Source organism: Rhinatrema bivittatum, chromosome 7, assembly GCF_901001135.1.
Source record: "Rhinatrema bivittatum chromosome 7, aRhiBiv1.1, whole genome shotgun sequence".
Classification (NCBI taxonomy): domain Eukaryota; kingdom Metazoa; phylum Chordata; class Amphibia; order Gymnophiona; family Rhinatrematidae; genus Rhinatrema; species Rhinatrema bivittatum.
The window spans coordinates 111,142,609-111,169,096 of record NC_042621.1 but is presented as its reverse complement, the minus strand read 5'-3'; the positions used below and the strand labels follow the sequence as shown (position 1 = coordinate 111,169,096).

The following is a 26,488-nucleotide window of genomic DNA, read 5'->3' as shown; positions in this document are numbered from 1 at the left end:
CACGGCATTAACAAGGTGCACATTGCAATAATTAGGAAGTTACCATAAAACACACCCCTTTTTCTACCGCATACAATATTTACAGCAATTTGATAAATCTAGGCCTTAGCTGGCTAAGTTCTGCTACTTAACCAGATAAATCTGAATTTATCCAGATAAGTACCACTATTTATCTGGATAAGTCTGAACTTGCATGGCTCGTGGTTTTTAAATATATGAGAGCATTTGACTGTACCATATGTACTCGTATTTGATAACCTGTGCATATCATTTCCACGCAGGTTATAAAATACAGTAGCAGCTTTGTATGCACCCATATATACTTTCATGTGAGCAGTTTTGAAAGTTATCCTCTTAGAGACAGGTTAGTAGAATTTACCTTTAGATTTATGCTGTGTTGTCAGCAGTAAAGACCCCTAGCTGACCCTCAACGGATTTGACTGCAGATTTAAGAGAATAGTTGATTTTTGCATCCACTGACAGTAATTTTATGAAATTTCAAAAGTTGGTTAACTCTTGGCTATTTGTGCAGGTTTTAATATGCTGCTTATTTGTTTTGTGTGATGGTTATGTATTTTTATGTTTCATTTCTTTATTATGCTTTTTACTGTTTGTATTGCTTTTAGGGTTTATATAATTGTACGATGATTAGCTATTATGTTATGTTAAATGTAGGGAGTTTTGTTTTATTGTAAGTAAGCTTTTTCTTTTTAGTGCACACTGTTTTGATGGTTTAAAAAATAGATATAAAACATAAAATTTACCATTTAACGTCCAAGTTGATTCTGTTCCCAAATTTTCTTTTCTGTCTGCATTTTCTGAAGGAGGGAACCAGGATGGAAAATTCAGTGTTGGCTTCCGAGATGGAGTGATCAGGACAGTGGTCAGCCTGGACCGAGAGACTATGGCATCATATTCATTGATCCTAGAAGCAATTGGTGAGCATTTCACTTGTGCTGTTTTGTCTATTTTACTTCAGTGACTGGTACAGACAATAGAAAGCTATTGTGAGTTCTGGTTATATTAAGTTAGTACAGTACATGGATTGCCCTCATATTTTTCCACCAGTAGTATAAATCTGACCTGAAGAAATAACTCTTTTCTAGAGTGAGAGGGGAATTCAAACTGCTTGTTTTTTTTCAGTTTGGTCAAGCAATAGAATAGCCTAGAAACCTTAATAATACCTGGAGTAAAGGAGAGAAATCCATTCCTGCTATTGGAAATTTGGAAACTATCAGTAGCATTGTCTATGTTACCTGAAGACTGGAGGGTTGCCAATGTAGCGCCAATTTTTAAAAAGGTTTCAAAGGGTGAGCCAAGAAACTACAGACCAGTGCGTCTGACAGCCATGCCTGGCAAAATGGTAGAAACTATCATAAAGAACAAAATTGCTGAACCTATAGATGAGCTTAGTTTAATAGGACAAAGACAACATGGATTTGCTACATATTTTTTGAGGGCGTAAATGAACGTGTGGATAAAGGTGAGCCAGTTGATATAGTGTATCTGGATTTCCAGAAAACATTTGACAGTCCCTCATGAGAGACTTCTTAGGAAATTAAAAAATCATGGGATTGGGCGTAGGGGGGTGGGGCCTCTGACCAGGGTTTTATTTTTTAAATTACATTTTCTGGGAGAACCTTCATCTCCGAGGCTGGCAGAAGGGATGGGACAGGGTTGTTTCTGGGGTCTTCCAGGTTGCATTGTTTGTCATGGGTATCTGTGCACGTTACTTGCAAATAGTGGGCCGGATTTTAAAAGCCCTAAGCGCGCCAGGCCTATTTTAAAAAGGCCCGGCGACGCGCGTAAGGCCCCGGGATGCGTGCAAGTCCCAGGGCTTTATTAAAGGGGTGGGGCAAGAGGCCTCCGACCACAGCAGAGGAGGACGCAAAAGGTAAGATAAAAGTCAGGGGGGGGGGTTAGAGTAGGGCTAGGGGGGGAAGGTTAGGGGAAGGGGTGGGAAGGGAACAGGGGAAGGAAGCTCGGCTCGGTGTGCGCAAGGTGCACAATTGTGCTCCCCCTTGCACGATCCGACCCCTGATTTTATAACTTGCGCACGCCTTCCCCCCCTTCCCTCCCAGGCCGCTCCGAAATCGGAATGGCCTGGGAGGGAACGTTCATACCTCCCCATCCCACCTGCCCTTCCCCCCCCCCCTACCTTTTTTTGTCTTCTTTTTTTTTGTTTTAAAACTTACTTCAGCCCTGAAAATTTAGGTCCAACTCCAGGAAAATATTAGTGAGCTGCATCCCTTACAAATACATTAACAGTAAGTAGCTCATTAATATTAAAAAAGATTGACATGCATCACAAGGAATCTTGTGATCAGCGTAAGCTGAGAAAAGTTACCTACACCTCAAGAGATGCAGTTCTCTTTCCCTGAGGGCATTATCAGCATAATGCATCTACCAACTCTCTCCCTGCCCCATGCCCCCCATGTTCCAGATTCTGTCCCTGCCCCATTCCCCTCTCCTTCCAGGTTTTGTAAACCCCCTAATGAAACACTACCACACCAGCGCAAATCCTTACCTCCCTGGTACAATCTCCTGACCCAGAGGTCCTTCTCTAACGCCTCTCAAGAGGCTGACCTGGTATTTCCTCCACCCAGTTCCAAACCTCAACCTTCTCCCCACCAAATACTGCAAAAAAAAAAATAACCAGGTCCCCTGAATATCTCCTTATCCTTTGACAGCCAGAGGGACTTGCGGGCGGGTGCAATGCTCAGTTGCTCCAGCTCTGCCAGTGCTGAGATTCAAAATGGTACTGACTCTCCCGTGATTGCCCTTTGCTCTGTGCATGCCGATTTCCCCCCCCCATACAAACCAATTTTCAAAGGGGAAACTCATCGCAGAACTTCAGTTTCAAAATCTCACTGGCTGCTGGTCCAACAGGGATTCCTTACCTCTTGTATCCTGCAGGTGCAAAGTAGCAATGTAAAGAAGACCACGGGGATTTCACAATGAAGTTCCCACACATTTTTGTGGGATCTTGCCGTCCACCTATCTGCCCCCCATTTTCCCTGTGGGGGGAAGTACATGCACTGTGGACAGCGCACATACTTTTCCACACGTGTGGGTGAAGGTGAAATTTTGAAAGAGGTTTCCGCTAGCAAACGGTTCTTTTCCCACAGAAATCCCTTGGAAAGTTGCCCCCCCCCCCCCCCCCCCAATATGAATAAATAAATGGACCACCGTAGTCGTAGGAGGACACGAATACTGCGGACCCAGCAAAGGCATGTTGATTTGGAAATGAAAAAAAACCAAAAACTTTAGACAGGTGAAATGATATATGTGGATTGTTTTAATGTAAGAAGAGGATAGTTACAGCTTTTGTCCTTCTGCTTTTCGTACCCCCTAACAGATAACGGCCCCACAGAGAACAGGCGTACCGGGACGGCCTCTGTGTACATCACAGTGCTGGATGTCAATGACAACAGGCCGATCTTCCTGCAAAGCAGCTACGAGGCCAGCGTCCCAGAGAACATATCGGATTCCACCAGCGTCGTGCAGGCATGTAAAACGCTTCCGCTTAAGGCACGCAGGGCGAGGCGACTGGAGGGGAAGCAAAGAGGAGGTCCTATTTCAGCGAGACAGGGAGCGGGAGTTCACCCAGGCAACTTTAGCCGAGATATTCAGTGGGACCCTGGGAAGCCTGCCGCTGAATATGCTCGCCCAGCGTTTTACCCAGGCTGGCCAGCGCTCCATATCAGGGCTACCAGGCTGAACTTAAGCCCCAGATCCCCTCTTTTTATCTGGCTGAGTTTGACTCTAGTAAAAAGTTAGCTGGGTAACATGTTACTGATCGGTGGGGAGGGAAATTTGAAGCTCGGGGTTCGTCTGGGTAACCTAGAGGTTTTTCAATTAAAAAAAAAGAGCAAATGAGTTCCCACTAACAACTCAATGCATATAGAAAAAGGGACCACGAAAAACATTCAGTATGCTAGTGCTGCCACTCACTCCAGTGTACTAGCAGAAATCTCCTATCTTATCAATTTGGTTTTTTTTAGTATTTTAGAATCTATTTTATATTATATTAACAGCTTTCCTGCTTTTTCACTGTTAATAATTTCAGTTAAATTAAATTTATGTAGAAGCCGCCAGACGAAGACATTTGATTGAAAACTGATAGCTGGTAAGTTCTGCTCATATCAGGACTTAACAGAAAACACTGCAAGAGACACTAGAAAAATTATTGCACCCCTCTATAAGATAGTGTACGTGAGCTTTTGAGACTACATAGATCTCTTCTTCAGATATGACAAGATGGTGTTTAACTCTTTAAAAATTCTGAAAAATAGTATAAGCAGACACCTTACTTAAACTCTTGTATATGCTTTTGGATAATTTTTATGTTGCTGTAATAAGTGGTATCTGTATAGAATCCAGTTTTTTCCAGAACCAATCTTAATACTTGAACTTTGAAAGGTCGCAATTGGTGGCTTTGCTGTCAAAAGGGCAAGGGTGGCCAGCTCCAATCCTCGAGAACCCCACAAGCAGACCAGGCTTTCAGGATATTCACCATGAATATGCATGAAATAGATTTGCATGTACTCCCTCCATTGTATGCAGGTATCTCATGAATGTTCATGGTGGATAACCTGAAAGCCTGCCCTGTTTGTGGCTCTCAAGGACCAGCATTGGCCACTCCTGCCATAGACAAAAGGCTGAACCAAAGATGCTGCAACATTCGTGCCAAGTTATGTAACTGGAACACTATAATTTCTTAAGTTGCTTTGTAACAAAATTAACTCTTACTGCATGTTGAGCCGCTGCATGATTTAATATTGTTTCTAAGTTATTATGTAAGAAATAAGAAGCCTATGTCTTATTTGATCTAACTGTTTACTGTAAACCGATGTGATATCTCAGATCGAATGTCGGTATATAAAACCAAATTAAATAAATAAAATAATGACTCCAAAGTATAAGCTCGTACTTTTAAATCATTAGCGAAGAAAACCACTTGTATTCAGTACATGCTGATAAAAAACATGGACTGTAAAAACATATCATCATTTTGAAACCGCAGATGATTGAACAGTCCGGGAGATCTTGTCGGTAGATTGGGTACTTCGTCTGGCTTGCTGATGCGGCTTTTACATAAATTTAATTTAACTGAAATTCCCTGTACATACCCGGATCAGTCCAAACCATGGGTTATGCCTCCCTTCCAGCAGGTGGAAACAGAGAAAAACTTGAAAGGCACCCTCACCTAACCTGGTGTGCCTCCTGCATCCTTTCAGTATTTCTCTGTCTCCAGCAGATGGAGGCGGTACAAATCCTGTAGTCTTGCCCTGTGTCTGGGGTTAGGCTATCCCTTAAAGTTGACTAAAATAGGAAAATTAGTTATTACCTGTTCATTTTCATTCCTGTAGTACCAAGGATCAGTCCAGACTCCTGGGTTATGCCTCCCTTCCAGCAGATGGAGTCAGAGAGAAAACTGAAAAGCACCACCCATATAACCCGGGGTGCCACCTGCGATCCCTCAGTATTATTGATGATAAAGCAGAATGAAAAACCATTGCTACAGAAAAATCTTGTGTAAGGTAAACAAGATTAAATACATGTCTGCAACCAGTGACTAGATCAAGTTAAAACTAAACTTGCCCAATGAATGAAGCAACATGAACTCGTAAACATAACAATTTAGGCCACTCAAGGTAAGAAACGGCCACGCGGTAAAATCTGTCAAGAAAATATGAACAGCTGAGTGGACTCTCCTGTGTACGGGCGGGCGTCTGGAATGATCCGTGGACTACAGGAACGAAAATTAACAGGTAATAATTAATTTTCCTTTCCCTGTAAGTACCAGGATCAGTCCAGACTGATGGGATGTACCCAAGCTGCCCTAAATGGGGTGGGATCTGGAGAGTCCCGCTTGAAGCACACTGTCGCCAAAGGACCCATCGGTCGGATCCTTCACATCTAACCGGTAATGCTTAGCAAACATGTGCAAGGATTTCCACGTGGCCGCCCGACAAATCTCTTGTGGTGAGACACACTGGTTTTCTGCCCATGAAGCCGCCTGAGCCCGAAGTGAATGCGCCTTCAGACCGTCCGGCACTGGGCGCCCACAACATATGTAGGCGGAAGCTATAGCATCCTTCAAACATCTGGCAATAGTAGTCTTAGAAGCCTGAGCCCCTTTCTTAGGACCACTCCACAAAACAAAGAGGTGATCCGACAATCGAAAAGGATTAGTTACCTCCAAATAGCGCAAGAGAACCCTACGGACATCCAACCTCCGTAGTTCCTTATCCTCATCTGAAAAAGCCGGCAACTCGACTGACTGACATGAAAGGCCGAGACCACCTTCGGCAAAAAAGATGGTATTGTACGAAGAGAGATACCAGAACCAGAAATACGCAGGAAGGGCTCCCGACAGGACAGAGCTTGAAGCTCGGACACCCGCCTAGCTGAACAAATAGCCACGAGGAAGACCACCTTGAGCGTCAAGTCTTTAAGCGTTGCTCGCTTCCAGGGCTCGAAGGGACGGTACGGCTCCTGGTACGGCAAAGAGACCGGAGAACCAAATTTAAGCTCCAAGACGGACAAACCGCCTGCACCGGTGGCTTCAGGTGCTTGGCCCCCTTCAAAAACCGTACCACGTCTGGGTGAGCCGCTATAGAACAATCCTCAATTTTACCACGGAGGCTGCCTAAGGCTGAAACCTGAACCTGGAGCAAACTACAAGACAGACCTTTTCTCAACCCATCCTGTAAAATGGACAGTATGTGGACGATATTGGTCCATCTAGGGGACAAGCTGAACCCCCTGCACCAGGAATCAGACTTTCCAAATCTGGACATAGGTGAGCGATGTAGAAGTTTTTCTAGCTCGTAGGAGCGTGGAAATAACTGCCTCTGAGTACCCCTTTCTTCTTAACCTCCTCCGTTCATAAGCCAGGCCGCTAGACAAAATCGATGTGCCTACTCTAAAAATACTGTACCCTGCCGCAGCAGGTTGGGTAAGTGACTGAGGTGTAGCGGACCGTCCACCGCCATGTTGATCAGATCGGCAAACCATGGCCTTCGGGCCCACTCGGGAGCCACTAGAATCACTGGGCCTTGGTGAGACTCTATGCAACGTACTAACTTTCCGATGAGTGGCCATGGAGGAAACACGTATAGAAGGACGTGTGCCGGCCAAGGAAGGATCAGTGCATCCACCCCTTCGGATCCGTGGTCTCGCCTGCGACTGAAGAAGCGAGCCGCCTTTGCGTTCCATCGGGTCGCCATCAGGTCCAGATGGGGAGTCCCCCATCGCCACAATATCATGCTCATCGCTTCCTCTGACAGTTCCCATTCCCTGGGATCCAATTGTTGTCGGTTGAGGAAGTCCGCTTGGATGTTAAAACTTAAAAACTTAGATTGTAAGCCCTCTGGGGATAGAGAAATACCTACAGTACCTGAATGTAAACCGGTGTGATATCTCAATTGAGATGAATGTCGGTATATAAAAATAATAAATAAATAAATAAATGTTGTCGACGCCGGCGATGTGAGACGCCGCAATCTGGTCGAGGTGGCACTCTGCCCCTCTCATCAGCATGTCGGCCTCATCGGACACGGGACGACTTCTGGTGCCTCCCTGCCAGTTTATGTAGGCCACCGAGTCGCATTATCGGAAAGGATCCGTACCGCCCTGTTGCGTACCATTGGTAGGAAGTGTTGTAGAGCTAGTCAGACCGCTCTGGTTTCCAACCTGTTGATGTACCACCGGGTCTGAAACGGCATCCAAAAGCCCTGAGCCGACTTTGACTGGCACACCACTCCCCAACCGGAGAGACTGGCATCGGTCGTTACCACTACCCATTGGGGACTCTCGAGATAGACCCCCTTCAGGAGATGATCCAGATTGAGCAACCAGGACAGACTGGACCTGGCTGGTTCGAGTAGAGGCAAGGGAATCTGGTACTCCTCCGACTTGGGGTCCCAACACGAGAGCAGCGCCCTCTGTATCGGTCTTAAATGAGCAAAGGCCCAAGGAACTAGTTCCAGGGTAGACGCCATATATCCAAGAACCTGAAAATAATCCCACACTACTGGGGAGGGGAGAGAGAGAAGGCGCCGCACCTGGGACATCAACCTGTCCATGCGATCGAGGGGTAAGGAGACTCTGCCCGCCAACGTATCAAATCGAGCCCCCAAGAACTCTATTACTTGGGAGGGGATCAGCTGGCTCTTGGCATAGTTGACAACCCAGCCCAGGGACTGTAGACGACACACAATCGTGGAAGAGTTGCTCCGACTTCGCCCAAATAAGCTAATCGTCCAGGTATGGATGCACCAGGATTCCTTCCCGACGTAAGCTCGCCGCTACGACTACCAACACCTTGGTGAATATGTGAGGAGCGGTCGCCAGGCCAAGGGGTAGGGCACAAAACTGATAGTGCTGGTCCAGGATCATGAATCTGAGAAAGCGCTGGTGGTGTTCCTGAATCCCTATGTGAAGATATGCCTCTGTTAGATCCAAAGAAGCCAAAAACTCTCCATTGTGGACCGCCGCAATGACCGACTGCAACGTTTCCATGTGGAAGCGAGGCACGCGCAAGGCCTTATTGACCTGCTTGAGGTCCAAGATTGGTCGAAAGGTCCCATCCTTCTTTGGTACCACGAAATAGATGGAGCATCGACTGGTTCGGCACTCCGACAGAGGAACCTGCGTAATGGCTCCCAGAGCCTTCAACCGCTCTAGAGTCTGAAGGACCACCTGTTGCTTGTGCGGTGGTCCGCAGGGTGACATCAGGAAAAGATCCCGGAGGGGATGAGCAAAATCTAAAGCGTAACCGTGACTTATAATATCTAGTACCCACTGGTCATAAGTAATTTTGACCCATTCCTCGTAAAAGTGGGACAGTCGACCCCCGATGTTCGGGATGGAGGAATGGGTCGGCGTCCTTTCATTGCGCAGGCTTGCTGTTGCTGGCGAAGGCATGGGTTCCGGCTCATTGAGGTCGTCTGCCTCGAAAGGAAGATGGCCAAGCCTGTGCCCTCGAAGCTGGCTGTCGAGGGGTATAGCTTGAAGCACCCCTATTTGACCGAAAATGACACTGTCCCCTGAAACGGGCTCGGTAGTTACCTGGAGAGCGGGCCGCCCTGGGCTTGTCTTCCGGTAGCTTGTACACTTTGTTGTCCCCCAGGGCTTTGATAAGTTGTTCCAGCTCATCTCCAAACAACAACTTACCCCGAAAAGGGAAGGAGCCGAGTTGAGATTTAGAGGAGGCATCCGCAGACCAGTTCCGGAGCCACAGAAGACGGCGCGCAGAAACCGCCGAAGACATTAGTACGTGCCGAAGTCCACAGGAGATCATAAAGGGCATCAGCCGTATAGGCAACAACTGATTCCATGCTGGCCACCTGCTCGGCCTCCCCAGGGGGAAGGGCCTGTGCCGTCAACATTTGCTGAACCCATCGAAGCAAGGCCCGCTGCATAAGGCTACTACATACAGCAGCACGTACTCCCAAGGCGGATACTTCAAAAATACGCTTGAGCAACACCTCCAACTTCCGATCCTGGAGGTCCTTCAGCGCTGTGCCTCCAGTCACCGGAATAATAGTGTGCTTGGCTATGGCCGTGATTGCGGAATCCACCTTGGGAACCTTAAGGAGGTCAAGCATCTCAACAAGGAGCGGATATAACTTCTCCATGGCTCTGGTGACCCGTAAGGAAACCTCCGGGACCTCCCACTCCCATAACACAATCTGAAAGTTTCGGGTGAAAAGGGAACGTCTGAGGCGGGGCACGAAGTCCCGCTAACGCTGCGTCCCCCGTAGACACATCCGAGGATTCCTGGGATAGGGGGAGCTCCAGTTCTTGCAGCACATGCGAAATTAAATGGTCTAGTTCATCCCTATGGAACAGCCGCAGGACCTGCAGGTCATCACCTTCCACCGGAGTAACGTTATCTCCCCTGTCGTCCAGGGAGAATGGATCCTGGGAACCCGGATCCACTGGGTCCACCGGAGCGGGCAACCCCTCTGGCAGCTTCCCCCCCCCGAGTCCCTCGGGACCTTGGCTGGGCTGGGAGTCTGAGATCCCACTCAGACTCTGCCTCTAAATAAGCCTTATGAAGCAGGAGTATAAATTTTGATGAAAAGGGTTGCCGCCGCTTTAAGGCCCCCCCCCCCCCCCGAGGCCTTACCCGAAGGAGGAGCTGGCTCTGCCTGAAAACCGCGCGGTCTGTGAGGCGGGGACAGTGGAGGAGGGAGCTCAACTCCCTCCTCCAAGTCATCAGCATCCCCATCGGAGGCAGACAAGATGGACGCCACTCCCGCGTTAATTGGGAGTGAGCTAGGCCCCTGCCCCCTGGCCTCGTGGTCTCCTCGCGGCTGTCTGCACCGTGAAATGGTCGACCTCCGTGGCGAATTGTGGCGCTGCGAAGGCTCCTCGCCCCCGGGAGCAGAGGCCTTTGCGGGAGAGCCGGAGCCCCGGCTCTCCGCAGGAGCTGCACGCCGTCCCCTGAGGCATGGTCTACAGCCGGGTGGAGAACTCCACCCCCTCCGGAGGCCCGGGAGAGATGGCAGGCGCGGCTGAGCCGAAGAAGAAAGCTAAGTTTATTTTAAACTTTTTTTTTTTTTTTTTTTACTAGGCTCAGCCCCCGGGGAACGGTGCTGAGGTGGTACCTCGAGCTTTTGCTCATATGAGACCATTACAAAGTGCATTGATTTCCCGATGGGACCCCAAGTCGGAGAATTTCCAATTCCCTCTGCCACTCACAGATCATGCCAGGTCCAGTCTTGGGTGGTGGCTCTGCCCACACAACCTGTCGCAAGGGGTGAGTCTGGAAGTCCCGAACTGGATAGTGGTGACCACGGATGCCAGTCTCTCTGGCTGGGGAGTTGTTTGCCAGTCTCTGTCAGTACAGGGCAGTTGGTCCCCGGAGGATTCCAGATGGTCGATCAACCGCTTGGAGACCAGAGCGGTTCGCTTAGCCCTGCAACAATTTCTTCCACACTTACGCCATCAGGCAGTTCGCATCCTCTCTGACAATGTGACGATTGTGGCCTATATCAATATACAAGGAGGCACCAGAAGCCAAATTGTAGCCGAGGAGGCAGAACTGCTCATGGATTTGGTGGAGCAAAATCTTGCAACAATAGCGGCCTCTCACATTGCCGGGAAGGACAACATTCAACTAGACTTTCTAAGTCGTAGACACATAGATCCCAGAGAGTGGGAACTCTTGGAACGGGTGATGGATCTCATATCTCGCAGATGGAGGACTCCTCATATGGACTTGATGGCAACACGGGACAATGCCACGGCTCCTCACTTCTTCAGTCGCAGGAGAGATCATGGCACAGAGGGGTCGACGGCCTAGTGCTTCCTTGGCCAAACTCAGTGCTCCTGTACGTGTTCCCTCCTTGGCCTCTGTTGGGCAAGGTGCTTCGCAGGATAGAGGCTCACCCAGGGAGGGTAATCCTAGTAGCTCCAGAGTGGCCCAGACGTCCCTGGTTTGCGGATCTCATCAATCTAGCCGTGAACGGACCTCTGCGACTCGAACATATTCCACATCTTCTCCGTCAAGGTCCTATATATTTCGACCAGGCAACTTGCTTTTGTCTAGCGGCCTGGCTTTTGAGAAGAGGAGATTAAGAAAGAAGGGATATTCTAAGGCAGTTATCACTACATTGCTACAAGCCAGAAAGGCGTCTACCTCTCTTTCTTATAGTAGAGTGTGGAGAGTTTTTGAGACCTGGTGTCGGGAGCAAGGACATTTTCCCAGACACGCTATGATTGCTCAGATGTTGAGCTTTTTGCAGGATGGTTTGGCCAAGGGCTTGTCTTTTAATTCCCTTCGGGTACAGGTGGCGGCCCTCGGCAATCTGGTTGGTAGCTCGGTGGCATCCCACCCTGATGTGGTACGTTTCCTCAGAGGAGTAAGGCATTTGAAGCCCCCTGTCTGGCCGATATGTCCGTCGTGGAGTCTTAATTTGGTTCTTCGCGGATTGTGTGACCCGCCGTTTGAGCCCCTTCAGTCGGTAACATTGAAGGATCTCACCCTAAAGACAGTGTTTTTGGTGGCCATATGCTCAGCTCGCAGAATTTCTGAGTTGCAAGCGCTTTCCTGTAGGGAACTCTTCTTGAGAATCTCTGAATCGGGGATTTCGCTTCGAATGGTACCATCATTCTTGCCCAAGGTAGTGTCTCCTTTTCATTTAAGCCAGTCAGTCGAGCTTCCGGCTTTTCCTGATTTAGCAACACTGCCCAGCACGCGTGTGAGCTTCGTCGGCTGGATGTTGGACATGCCTTGCTACGGTATTTGGAAGTCACAAATTCTTTCAGACTCTCCGATCATTTGTTTGTCCTTTGGAGTGGTCCCAAGAGAGGTCAAAAGTCTTCTAAGACAACGATTGCTCAATGGTCGAGAGAAACCATTTCGTTGGCATACATTTGTAAGGGACGACCAGTTCCTGAGGGCTTGAAGGCCCATTCTATTCGATCTGAAGCAACTTCTTGGGACGAATGGCAGTTGGTATCGCCTCAGGAGATCTGCAGAGCCGCTACTTGGAAGATGCTCCATACATTTGCTCACCACTACCATTTGGATGTTCAAGTGCCCGGAGATTTTGGCAGTGGCGTGCTGCGCGCGGGACTCGCGAGGTTCCACCCAGTTTAGGGAAGCTTTGGTACATCCCATGGTTTGGACTGATCTGGGTACATACAGGGAAAAGAAAATTGGTTCTTACTTGATAATTTTCGTTCCTGTAGTACCACGGATCAGTCCAAAGGCCCACCCAAAGACTAGAAGTGGAAAACAGGAACATTTTTGCAGTCCGCGCACACATGTTACAGTTGTGTTATTGCAGCATACATACAGGCCGATACAGTAAGGACGCGGTAGAAAGAGTGCGGCAGTGCTGGGCGCCCGCTCGTTTGCCGCGCGCACAGTTCGGAGCACATACCACTCGATACAGTATTTAAATGGCATGCAAATGCAAGCCGCGTCCAAACCGCGTCCAAGAAGCGTCCATGAAGCGCAATCCATTTTACTGTATAGAGCGCTATACAGCGCCTATACAGTATCCTGGGTGCACTGGTACCTGTCATTTCAAATGACATTTGAAATGACAGGTACCAGGAAGTGGATCCCAACTTTAAGCAAAAGAAAAGGATCAGAGAAGTATCAGCTGGCCATTAACAGCAAGGGTCATGATTTAGCAAGACAATTCCCCTAGGGGAAAAAAATACAATCAAATCGGACCAAAAGAAAAACGTTTTAGGAAGGACCTGTTGTTTCCAAGCATAATCTAAACTCTTGCCTGCCCAACCTAAAATCGAACGCACCGGGAAAGCCACTCTTCAGAACGCAACTAATCCCATCACTGGAAGGACGAAAGATTTTTTTAAGCGTCCCAGTACCTCTCTCCGCTATGTCAATGCATTCTCCTTTCCACTGCAATGTGAACAGTATTCTGAAAATAACTTTCAAACCCAGGGTGGTGGAGCATTGTTGTGCTTGATAAAACCTGCACTCAACAGGATCGGGCAAACTTTCCCCCAGCCCCTGCTCACCTGCCCTGGCCGCGTCCATGGGTGCTGGTCTCCGGAGCAGCCCCAGTCCTCTCTCCCCTCCTCCCGGGGGCAGCCGGCGGCGAGAGCGAGAGCGGCTTCAGCAGCCCGGGGCAGATCGGGCGCTCCCCATGCGAGGAGGCTTCCAGCACCCCCCGCCGGCAATGGTGAATGAGTGCATGCCGTGACCTCTGACGTCCAGCCGGGTGCTCAGGTCACGGCATGCATTCATGCACCCTCGCAGGCGGGGGCTGCTGGAAGCCGCTTCGCATGGGGAGCGCCCGATCCGCCCCGGGCTGCTGAAGCCGCTCTCGCTCTCACCGCCGGCTGCTCCCGGGAGGAGGGGAGAGAGGACCGGGGCTGCTCCGGAGACCGGCACCCATGGACGCGGCCAGGGCAGGTGAGCAGGGCTGGGGGAAAGTTTGCCCGATCCTGTTCGCGTTGCAGTGGAAAGGAGAATGCATTGATATAGCGGAGAGAGGAACTGGGATGCTTAAAAAAAATCTTTCGTCCTTCCAGTGATGGGATTAGTCGCGTTCTGAAGAGTGGCTTTCCCGGTGCTTTGGATTTTAGGTTGGGCAGGCAAGAGTTTAGGTTATGCTTGGAAACAGGTGAGCGGGGGCTGGGGGAAAGTTTGCCCAATCCTGGCTCCTCTAAAGGTCTTGTCCCGGGGGGTGAGGGGGTCGTTTGCCCATGAAATTTCGTCTCTCTGACCTGACGCTCCACACTAACGCAGGGGTAAGGGTAGGCAGTAAATTAGCAGGTTAAACACGCGGCAAAACTGCAGGTTAAAAAGGCGATAATTGGGGCGCACGTTACTGTATGGGAGGGAATAGCTAACCCGATCGTTTACATATCATATACATGCCGCGAACGGAAAGGGTTACCCTTTGATTTAAAGAAGTGGTAAGGATGGGTTAAAAGGGATAGTGAATCGCGGGTTGGACTTACGCGGCTAAATTGTGGGTACAAAGCGGGTTAGAAGCAGGGTAACCGCGGCCGCGCTTTACTGTATCGGCCTGTAAGAAAGAAAGATGCAGTTTATATTTATCTGTTTATGTTTACAGTTATGATCTTGCTTGATTCATTGCTAGTCCTTTTCTGCTTTGATATTCTAAACACTGAAGGGATGCAGGAGGCACACCGGGTTAAGTGAAGGGTGCCTTTCAAGTTTTTCTCTGTCTCCACCTGCTGGAAAGGAGGCATAACCCATGATTTGGACTGATCCGTGGTACTACAGGAACGAAAATTATCAGGTAAGAACCATTTTTCTTTTATTAACAGTGAAAAAGCTGGAAAGCTGTTAATATAATATAAAATAGATTCTAAAATACTAAAAAAATTGATAAGGTAGGAGGTTTCTGCTAGTATGTTGGAGTGAGTGGCAACACTAGCATATTGAATGTTTTTCGTGGTTCCTTTTTCTGTATACATAAACTTAGAGGTTACCAGGATAAACCCCTTTTGAATATCAACCTATAGGTGTTTTTAAGAGTAAGTCGTTCAACTGAAGGGATAATAATATCATTTTGAAAGAGACATGCATAATTCCTCATAAGTAGAATCCTTCACTTTCAGTTTAAAGCGATTTTCACCTATAAATTCCCAGATTTTTCAAAAAGTGATAGTTGGAACAGATTTTCACCTTAATTTTAGGCTGATTAAAGAGCAGCTCCAGAGCTGCAGATGGCAGTGTCTCAAGGCCTCCAGCAACAGTTGGAAGCCAGCGCGGGCCAAAGCATCTGCAGTGTTTCAAGTGTCCCCGTCCCCCCCCCCCCCCCGTCCCCCCACCACCACCAGCGAAAGTGCTGGCCCTCCAGTGCCGCTGATGTGGCATTTCAAGTCCTGCACGCCCCCCCCCCCCCCGGGCAGCCAAAGTGCCTGCTGCTTGGTGTCACCAACACAGCATTTGAAGCGGGCCATGCCTACCAGAATCACTTCCCGGCAGGCTCCCTGGCCCGGCACGAAAGCAGGAGTGCAGTGCTGCAGAGTGCGGGAGCCTCCGTAAGTACGCTACTGAAGGAGAGAGAGAAGCCTGGGGCCGCCGCTAATAAGGAAGAGGTCTGCTTTGCAATGGGGAAGGGTGGGGGCGGAGAGTGAGATTCTCGGGGGTGTGGGGAGAGAAAGGGACGTGCTAGGCAGGGGACCGGGAGTAGAGTAGATAGAAATGCTGCTGAGGGGAGTGGGTGGGAGAATCTGTTGAATGCTTTAGTATCCTGGCTTCTGTCCACCAAACTAAACGCCAATAATTACTCAGAAAAATGAGTCACATTTTGCCACTGATTTTCTCCTGGTTTTGTTCTTGACTTAATAAACCCTGATAAATTCCCGGGAGAAAAAAAATGAGACTGAAGGTTCTTATTCATCATGCGGCTGGGATTTTGAGTTGCGGGATGCACCAACAGCAAACAGGAATTCTGTCACCCATTTCAGAGAAAACGCTGCAAATGCTGCAGTTGTCATAAGGCTTCCAGTTCAGAAACCTTCAGATTCAGCCCAAGATACTTACCCTGGGGGAGAAATCTCTCCTTTTTTTGTCGCTTTTTTTTTTTTACTTCATAAACCTACCCATCGAACACCTCGCCGGAATTTCACTCATTCTTCCCATCACCGGCCTGACGCACACAAACGGAGGATCAGTCTGTACCAACATCACTGGAATGGAATCTCCCTTCTTTAATATTAGAAAGCAATATTCTATTTGTACACATTCAGAATTGCCTCTTCTATCAGCCCATGAGCCTCGCGATCTATACAAACTGGCAAAAATAATGGAGGGTCGCTTGTGCTCTGATGATGCCTTGTGGGTCCATGTTGGTTAGTTGCTCACCTTCCTGGACTAGCATGTTTATTTAGGTGCAGATTTATCAATTTGTACTACCATGTGTTTTCATGTTGTCAGTGGGGCCCAGGGGTAGTGGAACTTTGGTGGGGGGGGGGGGGGGGACACCAAGCTTCGCCCACATTGTCACTGCCAAGTTTTAACTTTATATTTGCTATTACCGGTAGTTATTCTATCCTACATATATTCTTTGCATTAATCTGAGAGTAAAATTATTCGTTCTTTTCCAAATTAAATGCTTGATGCTAGAAAACCAGACATAATTGTAAAGGAGAAAATGACAGAAACAGAATTAGAATAGAAATGTCAGTTCTAAGTGATTATTTGTTATCATAGACCATCCCCCAAAATACACACAACCCTCTTAACAATGGGGCAAAAAAATTCTGGTGTCATCTAAATATCAGAAACACAAATTTCCTGCACTACCAGGTACATTGTGAAATATCAACTCTGGGGGGGGGGGGGGAGAGGGACGACTTTGCACATATGTAGGAAACTTGCCATACTATAATAGCAGGAACGCAAAAGACTCCAAAAGCAACAGCTCTACCTGTGATTTGGCAAGACTGAAAATATTACACCAGCCCCTAGAACACCAGTACACCACCTGTTGAGAAAACACAGGGCCGGATTTTCAAAGTTTTGCGCGCTTAGAGGGGGTTACACACGCCGAGCCTATTTTATAAAGGCCCGCGATGCGCGCAAAGCTCCGGGACACATCTAAGTCCCAGGGCTTCGAAAAGGGGCGGGGCGGAGCCAGAGGCCTCGGGCACAGCGGCCATTTGCCGGCAGGATGCTGGTGCGCGCAACTTGTGCCTGCCCGGAGCAGGCACAAAAGATAAGTTAAAGGAATTAGGGGGGGGGGTTAGGATAGGGCTAGGGGGCTGGAGGGGAAGGGGAAGGGGCGAGAAGGTTAGATTAGGGGGAAGGGAATGGGGGAAGGCTGCGGGTGTCGGCACACGCAAGATGCACTTGTGTGCACCCCCTTGCACATGCCGACCCCCGATTTTATAACATATGTGCACCTGTGCGCGCATTTTATAAAATCGGGCATCCATGTGTGTGCGCCGGGTAGCACTCGCACGTGGACGCCCGCGCGTACCTTTGAAAATTTACCCCACAATGAACAAGACCGCTATAGATCTCTACACAGAAACCTCATGCTAGTAAAAACCTCACCTTAGTCACACTTGCAAAATGACCCTCAATAAATACAAAATTAAATTAAAAACAGAAATATGCAGACAAAAACCAGAACAATAACCTCAGAAAGCCAGATTCTGCTTGGAAATGCAGCACTAGAAAAAGACATGCATTTTCTACCTAGATTTTGTGGGGATTGAGGGCTGTTATGTAACATAACACTTCTCACAGGAATAATGACACAGTCTCGGCAGCACCCACATAATATGGTATTATACTGGGGCCGCTGATCCTCTGTCATTTTTCTTGTGGAAGGTAGGTAGGAGGGAGTGACAGCAACAGGAGAGGGGTGAGAGGAGGGGGGATAGGACAAGGGGTGAGAACAAGCGGGAGTGGAGATGGGGAAGAGATGTGGGGTTCTGAAGGTGGCTGGGGGGGCAGTAACATACCTAAAGTATTTCACACTCAGGATGGCACTCACATATATAATTTTAAAATGTAAACACAGAAAAATACGCTATTTATGTCTGCAAGTAGATTTTTAAATAGTATACTATGTACAGTACTGTCATAAATTTGAAATAAAAATGCAGGACAATAATTCAGTGAACAGATATTACTGTACATGTAGCTAAAAATATTGTACAAAAGCTTTAAAAATACATAGGTCCCTCCTTCAGATGTCAGATCAGAGACCATCACATCTAAAGATGGGTCCTACATTGTCTCAATAGCGCATGTACAATATTTTTGGATATTACACACACAGCTCCAATAAAAGCTATCACAGCCTGCCAAGCATACAGCTTACCTCAAAAGACAAATCTGCTGTATCACAACCACACTATCTCCCAAGCCTCAAACAGCAACAACCCTACCCAGGAAAGAGCAGCACTGCAAATATTACAACAGGCCTTAGAAAACCAATACATCTCCTATTAAAAACGGAAATATATAATCCTACACAGAAACTATACACTAACAGAATCCCTCATCTTGGTCACACATACAGAACCCAGAGAGGTCCATATTCAGACACAGTCCGTCTAGCAAAGTTAGCTTATGGGGTTTTGCATTTTTGTGATTCTCCTACCCCTTTTGGCCATCCCCTTTTAGGGATGTATCTCCGGGGTATTAATTGCCCTCTGAGCATGAGTAAAGGGCCTCTCTTCTGCTACAGAGGATTGATCAAGAGTTCTTTTTGCTCCCCTGATGTGCTGACCAAGTGAGGAGTCGTTCTGCTCTACAGTGGACTGACCAAGCTGTTAGAAAAGTTTTGAGAAGTATTGGAGATATTTTTGACCAGTGTTCTGTTAGGAGGTTAGTTATCCTCTTCCTAGCAGTGCTGGATTTTTCCTTTGGGTTTTTGCTTGCAAGCAGAATAAAGTAAGCCAGAGACATTGGGAATAAAGCAGCTCAACCTCCATCACCAGAGATAGTGGCCAGAGTCTGCATTGCTTTTTCAAGGAGTTTTGGAAACTTTTGAAGGAAGGAGTTTTGCTGTTGAGACCCTGTGATCTGGATCCTGACACACAGGCAGTCCCCTCTTCTTGAAGGATTGGGTTTCTGATTTTCACCTTTGCGCCCAGTTAGCGGCAAAGAGTGATACGTTTTGAGAAGAAGTACTAGAGACATCTATTTTAAATCAAGGGTATTTTTTTGTTCTGTTCTACCCTTGAGTGGACGCTGCCTGTTGGAGAGAATAACCCTACCCTCCAGGGAGAAGGGATTTTAGAAGAGAATACTGGTTCAGTTAGAAAAAAGGAGAAGGAACAGAGGTTGCACCATCGACCAAGAAACCACAGCTTTTGTTGTCAAGATTTTCATTTCATTATTCATGATTTTTGTCTTCTTATCTTAGGTAATCCTTTTTAAGTTAAAGTAAACATGTTATCAGTTGAACACCATAATTGAACTCTGTGCTTTGTTCTCCCTTATTCTGTGACCATGGAGGAGATCGGCCTTGTTGAGTATATAGTGACCGGCATGAGAGAGGGGTGCGAGTCATACCAGAGACAGTGTTGCCCGCTGCTGCACCAGGGGGCCCAGGAGGTTGAACCCCCAGCATTCCCAGGAGCTGCTGCTGCTGTGAGGCGTGTTTTAGTGAGATAAAGGTCCGTGACGTTGAAGTGCAGCCCTGGGAACGGTGTGACCCCCCCCTCCCCCTTAGTCAGTACACCTCACAGAGGTGGGGGGGCTACACATGTATTCACGTGTATTTTGAAGGGTAGAGAGGCGCATATTTTATACATATCATACACGCGGGTTATAAAATACCTGTGTAGATCTGCTCAAGGCCATATACGTGCATATATGTCACTGTGCGCATTTATTTGAAAGTTATTCTCCCAGCACGTTATTTTCCTCCCTCGATCAAAACGCGCCCACAGGAATACCGCTTCTTAATGTGCTTAAAGCGCATGTGTCGTGGAACAGTGTGCATACTTTTAGCTGCATTGAGGGAGGGAAAATTTCAGAAGGTTGATATAAATGGATAAATTGCTAATTGCTTTGAAAACTGCCTTGCCAGGGCACGCATAGGAGCTCTGTTCTGTATTGCCTCCCAGACAAGCCAGATTTGGAGATTTGACTGAATCCAGAATTCCACTCTCTGTTCCAGAAGACCAGAAGGGAGGTTAAGTTTTTTTAATTAATTATTGGTCCATTGTAACGCTTAACAGCTGGGTCTTCTGGATTATGAGTGCTGGTTACAAATTACATCTACTGGAAAACCTCCCAAGAAAGCATCCTTGCTCGCTGAATAACAGGATCTGCTCAGGTTTGACATCTCTTTCCTCTTGAAGTAATTGAACCTATCCCATTACAGGAGAAAAGGCAGGGATTTTACTCCAGGTACTTCCCGGTCACCAAAAAGGTTGGAGACTTCTAAGCGTAGACCTAAAAGACTTTGAATACATTCCTAAAAAAAAAATGCAAATTCAAGATTCCATAATTCGATTTCTCAAGAAGAGACAGGCACTGTTCTCTGGATAATGAGGAGGCTCACACCCTTATGGAGATAGATCCAAATCACAGAAAGTATCTCAGATTTTTTAGTAGGAATATATCATTTCCAGTATTGCATACTACTCCTCCCCCCTAGCCTCAGTATGGCAGATATTCATGAAGGAGTCAATATCAAATAGCCCATATAATTTCAAACTACACAGGCCCTGTTAACACACATGCTTTACACACATTTTCAGAGAATTACCCTATTTTTCTTTGAAAATTAGCAAGTGGAAATTACACATGCTTAAAGTGTCTGAGTATTTTGCCCCTGCTATTTGTGCAGGAGTGGAAGAGGGGGCAACATTTTAAGGATATGTATTGCTAAAGGTTTTATTTAAGTTTCTTTCTTTTTTTTTTTTTTTTCTTCAGGCCCAAATTTCATTTTAGGGTGTTTGGGGGTTTTTTTGCTTAATGTTTTTGTATTTGTTTCAGAAAATAGTCTGTTCAGTTTGTAAATACTCCACACTATTTTCCAAAATGAATAAAAACAAAATTAGGGAAGGGGGGAGGAGGCGTTTCTTGGGCCACTTTTTATTTTGGATTTAACAAAATGAAACAAAAGGCCATTTTTGCTTCGGATTACCATTTGTTTTTAAATAAGTAGACATCCCTCCAAATTATCCTGTGTACATTTGGAAATTGAAGGTATGTGTGTGCTGCTTTACTTCTCTAATCTAAACATGTCCCCAGGAATTTTTCTTTTTCCCACGGCTAAAAGTACATGTCCTGTGGAAGTATGCATATACTTTACCTGTTCTGAGGAGGACAGTTTTCATCCAGGCCCTTGTACCTGGGTAAATCACTATTTACCCATATAATTAGCTTTTTAATTTCTCCTGTCTTCATGGCATATCTGCTACTATTACTACTACCACTACTGCTTATCATTTCTATAGTGCTACTAGTCGTATGCATCATTGAATCTGCACAAACTGAGTGGTGCAGGTGTTTCTCTGTCTGGACAAATGGCTTATTAAGAGCACACCTCAGATGGACAAATTCATGCAGACCACCATTGAAATGTAGCCCACTAGAGATTTTCATCAATTGTTCGAAGTCCAACTTGAGTTCGACACCTCAGTCTAAATTCTTAGGGCTCTGCTAAACACAACTCAGGCTGTAGCCTATGTTCCTACCAACAGGGAAAAAATATAGTGGTGGAAAAAAGAATTCAGAGTCAGCAAACAGTGACTTGAGAATGTTGGGCCCAATGGCTTCCATAGTTCATGCCTCCATATTTATTTATTTAGAGACTTTTATATACCGATATTAGTAGGGACATCATACCGGTTCACATTTGAACAGCAAGTTTGAAAGTACATATTAACAGGGAGACACATTTAGTGGAACTTAATGTCCCAATGGAACCTGGCCACCCAGGAACTTCACAAAAGCATCTGTGTCGCATAAGGGCTCAGAGAGTCCCTGTCTTCTATGCGTTCCCATTCCAGTTTGAGCTTGAGTTTACCCTTTCAAATGCTCTTTCACCAAATTATCCTTACCATAGATGCATCCAGCCTGGGCTGGAGAGCTCACCTCTAAGAGCCCTGATTACAGATCAATTTTCAGGTAGTAAGGACAGTATTGAATGCTTTGAAGGCTTTCAGAAATCAGGAGGCCAAAAAAATTCCTTCTAAACGATCAGTTAGTCATGCTCTAGAGCACGCCTAGCCAGTCATGTTTTCAGGATATCCACAATGCATATGCATGAGATAGATTTGTATTCAATGGAAGCATTGCATGCAAATATCTCTCATGCATATTAAGTGTGGATATCCAGAAAACTTGACTGGTTAGGTGTGCCCTGATGACTGGGTTAGGAAGCACTGCTCTACTTGAAAACAGTAAGGACAACATTGTTCCTTCTGTGGTGGGAAACTATCAGTCTGTGGAACTGGACCACATCTCACAGGACAGTCCTATACAGAACCTGGTAGGAAAAAACAACATATTTGCAGACACTCAGTTATCATGGGGATCCCCATGAGAGGTCTCTAGACCAAGAACTAGCAAAAAGGATCTTCTTTAATAGGGGACTTTCTTTTATTAATACATTATTGGTCCTGCAGCCCTGAACAGAAAGGTACTGGACTTTGACTTCATAAGAAGAAATCAGGCTAGTGGCAGACACCTTTTACCTTGATGAGATAGTTCTTCTGTACATATCTTCTGTGTATCCTTTGATGGCCCAAACCTTAATAAAACTCAGAAGGGTCTAGGGAACTATATCTTACAGCTTCCTTTTGGTCAAGACAGATTTGGTGTTTGGATACTTGCCAGGTTCTTGTAGCCTGGATTGGCCACTATTGGAAACAGGATGCTGGGCTTGATGGACCCAGCATGGCAATTTCTTATCATCTTACTGCTTCGGGAATTGTCCCTGATGAAGCTGGTCAAGTAGGGAATGTTCCCAATTTTATTGACTCAGAATCAGGTATTGCTGCTCTACCAAAACACCCAGTATCTGGCTCTCATGGCGTGGATGTTGAAGAGGATATAATACGGTCCCTCGGTTTCACTGATATGCTAAGATCCATCCGCCTTCATGGAAAGAATTTACTAGAAAGTCTTGTGGCTTTAAATATAAGAGTTTTGCTGTCTTATGTGAGGCGAAGGCCTTAAGTCTCTTCTCATGCCCCATGAAAAACCTGCTTGACTACCTTCTATGTCATTCAGAATCTGGCTTCAAGATCTGCTTTGTCAGGGTACACCTCAGTGCTTGCCATCATGTAGAAGGAAACTCCATTTCTGTACACCCTCTATTTGTCAAGTTTATGCAGGGTTTGCTTCAATTGAAACCTCCCATAGTATCATGGGATACCATAATGGTCTTTTTCCAAGCTGATGGAAGTCCTCTTCAAGCATCTGGACACTGTTGAGCTCAAGTACCAGACCTCTAAAGTCATTTTGTTTGATGGGAGCCATTTTAGCCTACATAATCATTGTGCTCCAGACCTAAGTAACTTACCCACCTTATACTAGATTTAATCACAATAGAGTGGGACGTGCATGTCAGGTTTCTGTGTAAGGTGGCATCGGCCGTCCAACTTAACCATCATGCCAGCGCTGTTCTTTATGCCACATGTTTATAGAGGTTAAAAGGCCTTTCACTCCCTGGATTGCAAAAGAACTGTCACCTTATACCTAGAGTGGACTCAAATCCATAAGAAATCCATTTAACTTTGTTTCATTTGACCCCAGTAAGGCTGGAATTATAGTGACCAAAATGTATCATTTACAATTCGGTAGCATATTGCATCTCCTTTTCCTATACTGAGGAAGGACTGACCTTAAAAAAGGGTAAGTCAAAGCTCAGAATGTAAAGGTCATGGCAGTTTCAGTCACCCATTCGAGGTCTTACGTCAGGAGATCTGAAGTGCTGTAACGTGGAATTCAGTCCATTCATTCACATCTCGTTGTTGTTTGCACTCAGCCTCCTGGAGTTTCTCAATAACTAATTATTTGTTGTATTTCAGTGAAATCTTTATTACTACAAATAGAGTTTGAGCATTTTTTTCTGATGCCAGATTTCTCTGCCTGCTGCCATTGTTTCTTGAACCCTTGGTTTGTTTTTTTTAAGGTCAGAGGTTAGGATAAGGACAGTTGTAGAATCCGCTATAAGTGGGAGCATTTATGGTAAACGCAAGACTAGCCTAGGGACATGATAAAGTCTGTACTGATAAAAGCAAAAAAGATCAGCTATTGCTACTGTAGTAAGTAGAAACTAGCCTTGCTGGAATGGAGAGGGTGAATTTTGACAGTAAAGGAGTAGAAAACTCCAAACTTAGGAAGTGCTCATGCTGTTACCTGTTGTTTAAGGGTCCAAAATAAGCCCTGCCTTACACATTCAGTTATGCATATGAGAGCATAGCAAGCTTTCTGATGTTAAATGACCTGGGTGACTTTCAACCAGCTGATCCTAAATCGGGTTTGCTAAAGCATTTTGACTTTCCTCTTTTTCCATCTCCTGTCTTGCTCACTCTCTGTGTGGTGGAACAGGGAGATCAGCAGTAGAGCCAAAACGTCTTGGTTTCCAGTCATCCCAAAGCATTACATTTTCCGTTGCTGTTGGGGGGGTGGGGAAGGGATGATGGGAGAAGAGGAAGGGCTTTGTTTGTCTGCAGAGCATGGTACAAAACACTACTGTGTAACTTTTCCTGGAAAAACTGACGAAGTACTGCCTGAGCTTTTCTTTCCTATGAAGGAGCAAGTCATTTGCTGAGAATATCTGAGCTGCCTTTCACAGAGAGAGAGAAAAAGCAGGAGAGGATGAACGGACAAAATGGAGCTTAAAAATTGATTGTAAACTGGCTACTTTTTCTTAAATTAGGAACCAATCGGGTTGCTCAGAATTCACACCATAGTCCTCAACCATCCTATTTGCCTAGATAAGAAACCTCAGAGTACTTGATGGATGCTTGCTTACAGGAGGCTTATCTTGTACACAAAACCATCCAAAACAAAGTTCATTAAAAAAAAAAAACCTGGTTAAATGCTGGTAGCTTTTAATACAACAGTGTGAGGAAAGCCGTGGCGTCCTGATGATGTAAATATCGGTTCTTGGTGGGTAGAATGCATATGCTTTTTCTCCATTACCATTCAACTGCTGGAGAAGTAAAAAGGAAAAAAAAAAGGAAAGGAGGTAGAAGCAGGCGAGAAATACTAATCAGATTCTTGAGTTTATTTTGCCCCCCTTGGTTTTCTCTGCCTCGCAGGAGCTATCACTAGAATGAATGGATGAATGCCGGTAGTGTATTCACTCTGCTTTTCTGGGGGCTTCCAAGTTCACTTCAAATCAAAACATTTCTTCACTGAGTAGAGAACCTTGTCAAGCCTGCTAAAGGGCTCCTTGTAAGCCCTTGAATGCACCTTCTGGGAAACGGAAGATGGTCACATCACCCTGCTGCTGGAGCTGCCTGACTGTGAGCTCAAAAGCACGTGCATTTTATAAAAGAGAGGAAAAAAAAAAAAAAAGTACTGCCCATGTGGCTGTTTACTGCACCAACTGTACATGTGCACTGGGGGCAGGAGGCTGGACTGTGCAGGTCACTATGCCAGAATATATTTTGCCAGCTGGAGGTAGAAGCTGAGCAAATGAAGTCACATGACTAACTGGATGAAAAATTGCTAGGCGAGAATAGTGGATACATTTGCTACATCACCTTCTTGTGCAAAAGCATCACCATAATGTAATAATCTAATGGTGAGGCATATTGGAGCTTACCACTATATTGTGTCATGTTATGTGCTAGAGATGTGAATCGTGTGCCAGATCGTCTTAACGATCAGATTCGGCTAGGGGGGGGGGGGGGAAATCTGATCGTTAAGATATGTGAATTGGAATCGTTTCCGATTCCAATTCACATCGCTAATTTATTTTTTTAGGGAGGGCCGCGCCGCTAAAAAAAAACAAAAAACCCCACTCGACCCTTTAAATTGACCCCACCCTCCCGACCCCCCCAAAACCTTTTAAAATTACCTGGTGGTCCAGGAGGGCCTTGGGGGGAGAGATTTCCCGTTCCCAGGCATCAGCTGTTCTAAAATAAAATGGCGCCGATGCCCCTTTGCCCTTACCATGTGACAGGGTATCCGTGCCATTGGCCGGCCCCTGTCACATGGTAGGAGTACTGGATGGCCGGCGCCATCTTTACTCATCAGCCCCTATTATACTATACTCTATAATAGGGGCTGATGAGTAAAGATGGTGCCGGTCATCCAGTGCTCCTACCATGTGACAGGGGCCGGCCAATGGCACGGATACCCTGTCACATGGTAAGGGCAAAGGGGCATCGGCGCCATTTTTTTTTTTTTAGAACAGCTGATGCCTGGGAATGGGAAATCTCTCCCAGAGGCCCCCCTGGATCTCTCCTCTCCCCGAGGCCCCCCTGGATCTCCAGGTAATTTTAAAAGGTTTTGAGGGGGTCGGGAGGGTGGGGTCGATTTAAAGGGTCGGGTGGGTTTTCTTTTTTTATCGGG

General features: G+C 46.5%; 1 protein-coding gene across 1 annotated transcript in view; it reads left to right on the top strand.

The window, feature by feature from the left end:
- CDH23 (cadherin related 23) overlaps positions 1-26,488 on the top strand; it is a 1,814,588-nt gene that overhangs the window by 1,315,747 nt on the left and 472,353 nt on the right. The window contains exons 26-27 of the mRNA XM_029608940.1: positions 825-938; positions 3,359-3,507. Of these exons, the coding sequence (XP_029464800.1) occupies positions 825-938; positions 3,359-3,507 (263 nt within the window). The remainder of the gene's footprint in view (positions 1-824; positions 939-3,358; positions 3,508-26,488) is intronic.